The following is an 11,437-nucleotide window of genomic DNA, read 5'->3' as shown; positions in this document are numbered from 1 at the left end:
TTCCGTCCGACCTCCATCCCTCCCTCCGGAGCCGGAGGAGAGGAGACGCGCGCGCCCTGCGCTCCCCGCCCTCTGCTGGTCGCTGCAAAGGGGTCTGGCCGGAGGCGGTGGTTTCCATCTCCCCAAAAAAGTATTCCTGAGCCCGTGCAGAGCGCCTTCCTGCAGAGGGTAATGCAGTCCTCTGCTTTCTGTCTGGGCGAATCAACAAACAAAAAAGCTACGGATGGAGAATCTCTTTCTCTATTTAGATTTTCATTTATATTTTTCACCATTGTACTTTTCGACATTGCATTACTTTACATTACATTCAAAAGGAACTGAACATCTACTTCCCTTCACTGCATGTTCTAATCATGCAATATTTTCCCTTTCTTGTTTCTCCTTCGTTTACCTTTCTTGATTCTCGTTTTTAACTCCGTTAGAGTGCTGGGTTTACTCTAAAGGCGGTTGGAGGATGGATGGCGGCTAATGGATTGAGGTTGAATCCTGACAAGACAGAAGTACTGTTTTTGGGGGACAGGAGGCGGGCAGATGTGGAGGACTCCCTGGTCCTGAATGAGGTAACTGTGTCCCTGAAGGACCAGGTGCGCAGCCTAGGAGTCATTTTGGACTCACAGCTGTCCATGGAGGCGCAGGTTAATTTTGTGTCCAGGGCAGCTGTCTACCAGCTCCATCTGGTATGCAGGCTGAGACCCTACCTGCCTGTGGACTGTCTGGCCAGAGTGGTGCATGCTCTAGTTATCTCCCGCTTGGACTACTGCAATGCGCTCTATGTGGGGCTACCTTTGAAGGTGACCCGGAAACTACAACTAATCCAGAATGCAGCAGCTGGACTGGTGACTGGGAGCGGCCGCCGAGACCACATAACACCGGTCTTGAAAGACCTTCATTGGCTCCCAGAACGTTTCTGAGCACAATTCAAAGTGTTGGTGCTGACCTTTCAAGCCCTAAACAGCCTCAGTCCAGTATACCTGAAGGAGCGTCTCCACCCGCATCGTTCAGCCCAGACACTGAGGTCCAGCTGCGAGGGTCTTCTGGCGGTTCCCTCACTGCGAGAAGCCAAGTTACAGGGAACCAGGCAGAGGGCCTTCTCGGTAGTGGCACCTGCCCTTTGGAACAGCCTCCCATCAGATGTCAAAGAGATAAACAACTACCTGACTTTTAGAAGACATCTGAAGGCAGCCCTGTTCAGGGAAGTTTTTAATGTGTGACATTTTAATGTATTTTTAATCTTTGTTGGAATCCGCCCAGAGTGGCTGGGGAAACCCAGCCAGATGGGCGGGGTACAAACAAACAAATATAAACCTGCTAACGTTTTAAACTGCTTGCAGTGATTCTTCATATAACCTACAAACCTTTTTCAACAGAGCGCCTTTCTCCAGATGGGGAACTGCTACTTTTCTCCCTTTCTTGGGGCTGCACGCAGTATCCCACAGCCTGTGCAGAGTGCTTTTTTTTTTTTAAGCGACAGAATCATTTCCCTCCTTTCTGGGGGGAAGAAGATCTATAGGCAGACGGCCTTTGAGCATGTGCAGAATGCTTTCCTGCAGAGATTAATGCTCCCCACTTTCTGTCTGGGCAAACAAACAAAAAAACACATGCAGAGCACCTTTCTTCGGATAGGGAACGCAGCTTCTGCCCCAAACCAGGAAAGGTGGGTGGGAGCCATGCTTGGAAAAATCAAAGGCTGGTTTTTATATATCTGTATTTTTAAAAAAATCTATATACGTAGTGCTGTTCATTAAAAAAAAAGACTGACTTTCAACAATCATACATTCGTAAATCCATTTTAAAAATCAGAGATCAACTATTGGTTGATTTGGCATCGGCCTGTCTCGGGAGACAACGGAGGAGTGAGCCCAACTATTACAGAAGAATCTTCTTAATTGCCTGCATTGGCTTGGCTACGCAACAAAGTTTTTGCGGGCATTTAAAGGTTAATGGAGAAGACGCCCGCTGAATATCTATTGGATGAGCATTCCGCAGGGACGGGGGCGGTACCAGAAGTGACCAACCGCGTCCCTCCAAAGGGATAAGCGAAAGCAGGAGAGGAGCCAGAGAGATAGAGAGATTTCCGGTTGCCAACAGAAAGAAGCAGGAGCCCGCATCCTCTGGCTGCCTTCAAATGGGAACCTGAATAGGCTCAGCTCTGAATGTCCTGGCCCAGTTTGTGAAGTTGGGGAGAAGGGAGATGAACAGCTGGGGCGCGCCTTGGAGGTACAGGGCGAAAGGGGGCTTCTCCTCAGGAATTTAGGGATTTGGGCATTGCAAGAGAAGAAAAGCAAACCCTACACACATCCGGAGCGGAGTCCCTAAGACAGTTGGATGGCACCTTGTACGCCTGCTTCCGGAAACTCCTGCAGCCAAGCTGGTACCAAACGTCTTGCTCTGCTTTCCTTTGGACCCCCATCAGCGAGGCCGGGGGGGGGCAGCCAACTGGGCAGCCCAGGACCTCCAGACACACCACCCTGGCTTGCACCCCAGGGAGGTCGTTTTGGTGCTGCTAACACAGCGGTTCTACTTCGCCCCCCCCCCCCCCCGAGCATAGCTATCAACTTTCAGATTTGAAAATAAGGGATCGGCAGCCTTGAAAATAAGGGATCAGCAGCCTCACCTGTCCCGGGGACAGTCTACGGGATATATAACAATCCGGGATAGCAGCGGGAAACAGCAGGAAACGGTGCTGGAATAAGGGAATTTCCCGCAAAAAAAGGGAAGGTTGACAGCTATGCCCCGGAGGCGTACTCCATTGTTTCTCAAGACAGATGGATGCCAAAACAACTAACCATTAAAGGATATTCTCATAATTTCCTGCATAGGATTGGCAGCATAGAAAGGTTTTTAGCAGGTGTTCAAAAGCTGAGGCAGAAGGCACCCACTGAATCTCTGTTGGCAGACTACTCCCCAACTGGGCAGATGATGTCATTTCTTCTTGTCATTTCTTCTTGTTGTCAGGTGAACCTCATCAACTCAGAGGACGACCAGTGGTGCTCCTACAGATTCTCCCTGCCGGGTTTGTTTAGAGTTTGTTACAGGCGGACAACCTTGACAGGAGCCCGACATTGCTCTCCTCTCCTGCGAATTCCAGCAGCAGGTACGTAACTGGGCCTTGAGCAAAGTGTTGGTTTCTTCCAAAAGCAAATGGGTACAAGGTAAAAAAGGTGAAAGGTAAAGGACCCCTGGATGGTTAAGTCCAGTCAAAGGAGACGATGGGGTTGTGGCATTCATCTCGCTTTCAGGCCGAGGGAGCCAGTGTTTGTCCACAGACATCTTTCCAGGTCATGTGGCCAGCAGGACTAAACCCCTTCTGGCGCAACGGGACACCGTGACGGAAACTAGAGCGCATGGAAACGCCGTTTACCTTCCCGCCACAGCGGTACCTATTTATCTACTTGCACCGGTATGCTTTTGGACTGCTAGGCTGGCAGGAGCTGGGACAGAGCAACGGGAGCTCACCCCGTCGCAGGGATTCGAACTGCCGACCTTCTGATCACCAAGCCTAAAAGGCTCAGTGGTTTAGACCACAGCACCACCCGCTTCCCTTCCCACCTCATGCTGCAGCCCAAGTGCCCAGGGTGTCCCACTCTTATTACCGAACCTTGAGGGTTTTTTGGCCAGATGACTCTGTGGGTAAGTTTTTCAGTCCTGTAGGAAAATACTAGGAGAGAATTTTCTTTATTTCTTTTAGGGTCTGGTGATCTTTGAGGCGGCAGCTGTGTATTTATTTCCCTGAGGAGGAGCAGAGCAGGCGTTACTGGATCCAGGGCACAGAGCCTTGTGCAAGGAAGTCATGGAGGAGGTACAGGGGAGTGTAGCTTCTCTAGGTAAGAACAGCTGCTTGTGGGCTTTTTCAGAGCCATCTGGCTGGGCTCTGTGAAAGCCAGCAAGGTTTTTTCATACGCCCCTAAGCCAAATTAGGGACTAGCCATCCCTAATTGCTGCTAGTCTTCATGGCCACGTTCTGTCTCCATTGTCTGAGGCAGCGTGCTTCTGAATACCTAGGAATCACGAATGGGGAGAATGCAGTTGTTCTAGCAAGTGAAGGAGATAATGAGGCTTTCAAGTTTTATTATTGTTTTTTGTTTTAAAAAGGGATATCTAAGGTATCTAACTGTTGGAGATGCAATAGGGATAATGCTTCTCTAAAACATGCATTTTTTTCATTGTCCTGTATTGAAAAATTTTGGCCAGAAGGTAACTGAAACGATCAACGGAACTGTACATTTACAGAGCAAAATATCCTGTTGAATTTTATACCCAGCACATGAAACCTTACAAAAGGACAATACGAGTGGACTCTCCCCGCCCTGACAACGGCAAAAAGACTGATACTGATTAATTGGAAAAAATAAAAATGCGGCTCCCTTCTACGATTGGATTGAAGGCTTATACAAACTCGCAGCATACGAATCACTTGCATATAAATGCAGACTTGCCATGGACAAATTCAATGATATTTGGAATCCATTCTTACAAATACTGTAATAGGTTAAGTTCTGGTGAAGTACAGCTTTGTAAAGTATAATTTTGGGGGTTTTTTTCTCCTCCCCCCTTTACTTTCCCTTCTACATGGGTTCTGGTTCTCTTTTTCTTTCTCTCTCTCATTTATTTATTTAACTTTTATTGTTGTTTCTGACACATCAAGTCAGTCAAATGACTCCTTGCCACGATCGTGCACAATGCAAAAGCCACGGAGGTGAATTGGACATTTCACAGGGAGGCCCCAGCACCCCTTGTCAAATCTCTGAGCAAAGATTGACCCCAAGCCTTTCTGCATCTGATAAGTAGTCTGGAAAAAAAGACAAAGATGCTCTAGATTGCCTCAAAAAGTGGTGAAACTCTTCTTTGTGTGTGGCAAGTTCTCACTGCAGGGTTCAAGTATGGTGGCTCAAACCCAGTTCTCAATTGGTCAGACTTTATTCAGTAACGCATTAACAGTCAGAGTTCAAAGAGTCTGCAAGAGCATTTGCATTAGGACACGCACTAAATATATGTCATATTAACCCTTTACTCTCTTCACAGCCTTCTCCTGCCACCTCACCTTCACCATCTCCAATTCAACCCGTCCCTGAAAACACTTACTCAACCCATTTTTTACTGTCCGTATTAGAACCCTCCTTGTTCCTCATCTGGAGTTGTTTTCACTTTAACATTCAGCCGTTTGATTCCTCCTAAACTGGCTCCTACCTGTTTTGTGGTCAGGTCACATTCTTGGACATGTGACACTGCCCTCACTGGTAAGGAGCCTAAGAAAAAAATCTACCTCATTTGGCTAACAAATTGAGGTTGAATCCTGACAAGACAGAAGTACTGTTTTTGGGAGACGGGGTGGGCAGGTGTGGGGGACTCCCTCGTCCTGAAAGGGGCAACTGTGCCCTTGAAGGACCAGGTGCGCAGCCTGGAAGTCATTTTGGACTCACAGCTGTCCATGGAGGCGCAGGTCGATTCTGTGTCCAGGGCAGCTGTCTACCAGCTCCATCTGGTACGCAGGCTGAGACCCTACCTGCCTGCGGACTGTCTCGTCAGGGTGGTGCATGCTCTAGTTATCTCCCGCTTGGACTACTGCAATGCGCTCTACCTTTGAAGGTGACCCGGAAACTACAACTAACCCAGAATGCAGCAGCTAGACTGGTGACTGGGAATGGCCACTGGGATTATATAACACCAGTCCTGAAAGACCTGCATTGGCTCCCAGTACGTTTCTGAGCACAATTCAAAGTGTTGGTGCTGAGCTTTAAAGCCCTAAACGGCCTCGGCCCAGTATACCTGAAGGAGCGTCTCCACCCCCATCGTTCAGCCCAGACACTGAGGTCCAGCTGCGAGGGTCTTCTGGCGGTTCCCTCACTGCGAGAAGCGAAGTTACAGGGAACCAGGCAGAGGGCCTTCTCAGTAGTGGCGCCCGCCCTGTGGAATGCCCTCCCATCAGATGTCAAAGAGATAAACAACTGCCTGACTTTTAGAAGACATCTGAAGGCAGTCCTGTATCTGGAAGTTTTTAATGTTTGATGTTTTATTGTATTTTTAATACAGTGGTGCCCCGCAAGACGAATGCCTCGCAAGACGGAAAACCCGCTAGACGAAAGGGTTTTCCGTTTCCAACGCGCTTCGCAGGACGAATTTCCCTATGGGCTTGCTTCGCAAGACGAAAATGTCTTGCGAGTCTTGAGATTTTTTTTTTGCTTCCCCCCCCTTTTTCTAAGCCGCTAAGCCTTTAATAGCCTTTTAGCAGCTAAGCCGCTAAGCCGCTAAGCCTTTAATAGCCGCTAAACCGCTAATAGCGCTAAGCCGCTAATAGGGTTGCTTCGCAAGACGAAAAAAAGCTAGACGAAGATACTCGCGGAACGGATTAATTTCGTCTTGCGAGGCACCACTGTATTCTGTTGGGAGCTGCCCAGAGTGACTGGGGAACACCAGCCAGATGGGCGGGGTATAAGATAATAATAATAATAATAATAATAGGCTTGAAAGCAGGAGCTGGCCCCCTATCAGGGATAGTGTAGTAGCGTCCTGCACGGTGGCTCCTGCATTGAGCAAGGGCTGAATGACCTTTGGAGGTGCCTTCCAACTCTAATCAGGGTTCTCTCTTTTCCCTCTGCAGCAACTGGGCAGGGCAGTGAGGATTACGAAGAGCCAGTTGGGGTGTCCTTGGAACCCGTCAAGAATGAAGAGGGAGAAGAGACCTTTGGGGATCAAGAAATGTGGAGGAAGCAGGGCGGAAACCAAGTAGACGTCTGTGAAATCCCTATCCAAAGAGCGCACACAGAGGAGAAACCACTGGCCAGTGGTAATAGCTTCAGTCGCAGTGCAAACCTCATCTCTCATCAGATAATCCACACGGGACAGAGAAAAGTTAAGGGCCTGGAGTTTGGAAAGGACTTTAGTCAAAGCAAACACCAAGCTTCACACCAGGCAACTCATGGGAGAGAGAAACATCGTAAATGCCTGGAATGCGGAAAGAGCTTCAGTCGAAGCACAAACCTTACTAAACATCTAAGAACTCACACAGGGGAGAAACCATTTAAATGCCTGGAGTGTGGGAAGCACTTTAGTCAGAGCTCAAACCTGATTTCCCATCAAATAATTCACACCGGGGAGAAGCCCTATCAGTGTCTGGAGTGTGGCAAGGCCTTCAGTCAGAACACAAACCTTACCAAGCACGGGAGAATCCACACAGGGAAGAAGCCTTTCAAATGCCTGGAGTGCGGAAAGAGCTTCAGTCAAAGCTCAGACCTCATTTCCCATCAGAGAATACACACGGGCGAAAAGCCATTTAAATGCCTGGAGTGTGGTATGTGTTTCAGTCAGAGCACGGCCCTTACGAAACATGACAAAATCCACACGGGAGAGAAGCCCTACGAATGTCTGGAGTGCGGGAAGAGCTTCAGCTGGAGAAAAAACCTTACTTCACATCAAAGAATCCACACACAGGAGAGGCCGTACAAATGCCCAGAGTGTGGGAAAAGCTTCGGTCAGAGCACAAACCTTATTAAGCATGAGAGGATCCACACAGGGGAGAAACCCTATAAATGCTTGGAGTGTGGCAAGACCTTTACTGTGAGCACAAGCCTTACGTCACATCAGAGAATCCACACAGAGGGGAAGCCATATAAATGCCACGACTGTGGCAAGAGCTTCAGTAGGGGCACAAACCTTGAGAAGCACAAAAGAATTCATGCTGGAGAGAACCATTTAAATGTCTGGAGTGTGGAAAGAGCTTCCGTTGAAGAGGAGACCTTCCTTCCCATCAAAGAATTCACCCAGGAGATATGCTGTTTAAATGCCTGGAGTGCGGAATGAGCTCCAGTCAAGAGAACCATCTTTAAATAGTAAATTTAGGAACCATTTTAATGTCTGGAACGTGGGGAAAGCTTCAGGTCAAGCACAATGCATGCTAATGATCTAAGAAACCTGGATTGTGGAAGGAGTTTCAGTCAGGGCCCATCCCTTAATTTCCATCAAAATGTTCATTACATTGAATTTTCCAAAATATATTTTTTAAAGTGTCTATTTTATTTATTCAGGGTGCTAAGGGTGTCATGGAGAGAAAACAAAAGATGGTTTTGGTTAAGAGCTACCTGCTTTCCACGCTGTCCATATTTCTGTCGATTCTTTTGATAGATGTTCTTGTAGTTTGTTGGTAGGTGTGCAAGTGATGAAAAAGCAATAGGTGGCAAAATAAGACTGTGCTTCCTCTTTTTCCAATCTTTCCAATAAAATACTTCCAAATGTTGTTTGTTTTTGTGGTCTTCCACCTCTTAGGACTCATCTAGACAATACATTTTCCAGTTGGGCTTGGCTGGGATTTTAATTTAGACATTGCATCTGTGGGGAGCCCTCAGTCCAATGCTGGGAAAGGGGGACTGATCCTTTCTGTCCTACTCGTCTCCCCTCCATCAGCAGCTGCCTCCCTGCCTCTTCTTGTCCCACTGGCCGCCCTTTGAGGTTGGAGGGTCTCCACGTGGGGCGACCTCCTTCCCCAAAGCGCATTTTCCACCAATCCTCCATTGCAGTCTTGCCTCCCCACTGCCTGCAAAAGATACTCACCAGATTCTTCCCTGGATGGGAAAGACAAAGGGCTGTTTTTGCTCCCTCCCCAGAGGAGGTAGCAGATCAGGGAGAGCCATAATTCCTTCTTTCCAGAGGCCTTTCTAGAGACGCAGGCCTAGTCCAAGGGTCAAAGGGGGACAGACTGAAGCCTCACTAGGAAAATGACATGTGTCTCTCTCCCATCCTAGTCTCTCTCCCATCTCAATCAAGTTGTGAAAGCGTTTACACTCCCAATTCTCACTCCAGATCTAGTCATCTGGAGCCGACCCAACTCTGGTCAGTCAGTTTTATGGTGCGTACCGTATTTTTCGCTCTATAAGACGCACATTTCCCCCTCCAAAAATTAAAGGGAGATGTGTGTGCATCTTATGGAGCGAATGCAGGCTCCTTGGCTTCAGCGATAGCAATGCGAAGCCTCCGAAGCGCAGTGGGAGCGCTCCCGCTGCGCTCCGGAGGCTTTGGGTTCCTTTTGCTGAAGGGTAGGTGCTCCTTCAGCTAAGCGGGAGGAGAAATGGAAGGGGCTCCGTTTCTCCTGCCGCTTCGCTGAAGGGGCGCTGAGCAGAGAGGGGGAGAATTTTTTTTCTTGTTCTCCCCCTCTAAAACAAGGTGCGTCCTATGGTCAGGTGCGTCCTATAGAGCGAAAAATACGGTAATTCACCCCGACTTGCTTGCACAATTTTCGCTGGCGGGATATAAGGCCTCACCCTAGATTCGTATGATGACATGAAGACAATGTTGGGAATCTGAATACCTGCAGCTTTACACAGAGTCAATGAGGGTTTGGCCGACAGCCAAGGCAATGTAAAGGTGTGTAATCTGCCTGGTGATACAGAGGCATGGAGACAGCTCCATGATTGGTCAAGCTCTCACGGGAATAATGCTTTATGGCCTACTAACTGGAATGTGTTAGTTGGAGTGGCTAGTGTAGGAGTTGGAGGTTGAGAGTTGTGAGTCGTGTAAGAGAGAGCTAGTCAAAGATCCGTGTTCTGTTCCTGTAAATAGTCCACTGTATATAATAAACACCTATACCTACAAGTTACTGGTTCCTGCTTCGTCCATCCTGTCTGCAGCCAGTTGCCAATTGCTTCCGTGGACTCTGCGCATACTCTGCTAGGTCTGGCTAAGGTCCTGCAACAAGTCAGAAAGTTGCGAAACACCAATAGATAACCCGCAGCCTTTATTTTCACCAGTCCCATTCCTAATGTTCTTCAATCCTCCACGTAGTCCTTCTGCAAAGGTAGTGACCGAATACAGGGCATACAGATTTCCTACTCAGTAATTCCAAAGATAAATCTTGGTGCAGCGTCAAGGGAGCCAGGGAGCTACCAGGCTCAATTCAGCGGGGTGGTACTAGCGTATAAAGCCCTAAACTGGTTGGGATCCAAATTCCTAATAGAGCGGCACTCCTAATATCAACCATCTCGGGACCTATGATCTTTTGGTGGTGCCCGGTCGGCGTTCAACCATGACAAGGCCTTCTCGGTGGTGGCTCCCCAATTACTATTTATTTACTTACCGTATTTTTCGCCCTACAGGACGAACTTTTTCCCCTCCAAAAATGAAGGGGAAATGTGTGTGCGTCCCATGGGGCAAATGCAGGCTTTCGCTGAAGCCTGGAGAGCGAGAGGGGTCGGTGCACACCGACCCCTCTTGTTCTCCAGGCTTCAGGATGCTATCTGCAAGCCTGCGGAGCCCGGCAAGCGCGGCACTGTGCACCCCGGGCTTAGGGCAGCTATCCGCAAGCCTGCGGTGCCTGGCGGGAGTTCCTGCCGGGCGCTGCAGGCTTGCGGATAGCTGCCCGAAGCCCAGGGTGCGCAGCGGGCTACAGCGCTGCGCTCCCCGGGCTTCAGATAGTAGCAAGCTCTGGGAGCGATGGCGAGGTTGAGTGCAACCTCGCCATCGCTCCCGGACCCGTTCTGGGGGCTGGGATCGGGGGAAGCTCGGGCTTCCCCCGCCCCCAGCCCAGCAAGCTCCTGGAGCGAGCACAACCTTGCCATTGCTCCCGGAGCTTGCGCGGGGGGGGGGGGGAATAAAAATGTTTTTCTTTATTCCCCCCCCCCAAAAAAATAAGTGCGCCCTATGGGCCGGTGCGCCCTATAGGGCGAAAAATACGGTAATGATTTTGCATACCGCTCTTCATCTGAAGATCTCAGGACGCTTCACGGCATAAAAATTCAGAACAAAAGCACAAAGTACTAATAAGAATAAGAACAAAACAAGCCAATCACTCTCTCCACACAGTAGCCATAAGTCAAAGAAAGCAAAAGATCATGCAGTTCCACAGTCATAAATCAACACAGCTCACAGTCCAATTCCTCTTTTTTTTAAAAAAAAAAAACCTTTTAATGGAGTTTATATTCCCTTGGATACATATTTCAAATCTATTTAATTAGCGTAAAAGTAAGGTAAAGGGACCCCTGCCCGTACGGGCCAGTCGTGTCCGACTCTAGGGTTGCGCGCCCATCTCACTTAAGAGGCCGGGGGCCAGCGCTGTCCGGAGACACTTCCGGGTCACGTGGCCAGCGTGACGAAGCTGCTCTGGCGAGCCAGTGCCAGCGCAGCACACGGAAACGCCGTTTACCTTCCCGCTATAAAGCGGTACCTATTTGTCTACTTGCACCCGGGGGTGCTTTCGAACTGCTAGGTTGGCAGGCGCTGGGACCGAGCAACGGGAGCGCACCCCGCCGCAGGGATTCGAACCGCCGACCTGACAATCGGCAAGTCCTAGGTGCTGAGGTTTTACTCACAGCGCCACCCGCGTCCATTGTTAGGTTTTACCTGCCTTAAATGTTAGCGACATTTGCACTCTGCACTAGCCGGGACTCTGTAGGCCTAATAATAATAATAATAATAAATTTATTATTTATACCCTGCCCATCTGGCTTGGTTT

At 49.0% G+C, this 11,437-nt stretch overlaps 1 protein-coding gene across 5 annotated transcripts; it reads left to right on the top strand.

Annotated features, from left to right (window-relative positions):
• Positions 1-42: 42 nt before the first annotated feature.
• Positions 43-8,230, top strand: LOC308469900 (uncharacterized protein). Of its 5 annotated transcripts, XM_080992990.1 has the most exons (5): positions 2,107-2,371; positions 2,956-3,094; positions 3,689-3,824; positions 6,599-6,654; positions 6,712-8,230. In XM_080992990.1, the coding sequence occupies exons 3-5, from the start codon at positions 3,791-3,793 to the stop codon at positions 7,795-7,797; spliced, it is 1,176 nt and encodes a 391-aa protein (XP_080849116.1). In that variant the 5' UTR covers positions 2,107-2,371; positions 2,956-3,094; positions 3,689-3,790; the 3' UTR covers positions 7,798-8,230. The 5 variants fall into 5 exon arrangements, with proteins under 5 accessions (XP_080849115.1, XP_080849114.1, XP_080849116.1 ...); XM_080992988.1 differs by having other exon boundaries at positions 2,078-2,217; positions 6,599-8,230; XM_080992987.1 differs by having other exon boundaries at positions 2,109-2,371; positions 2,956-3,400; positions 6,599-8,230.
• The last annotated feature ends 3,207 nt before the right edge of the window (positions 8,231-11,437 follow it).

Source organism: Podarcis pityusensis, assembly GCF_964106645.2.
Source record: "Podarcis pityusensis genome assembly, chromosome: 2".
Taxonomy (NCBI): Eukaryota; Metazoa; Chordata; class Lepidosauria; order Squamata; family Lacertidae; genus Podarcis; species Podarcis pityusensis.
The sequence above is the reverse complement of the archived record's forward strand: the minus strand, read 5'-3'. Positions and strand labels throughout refer to the sequence as shown.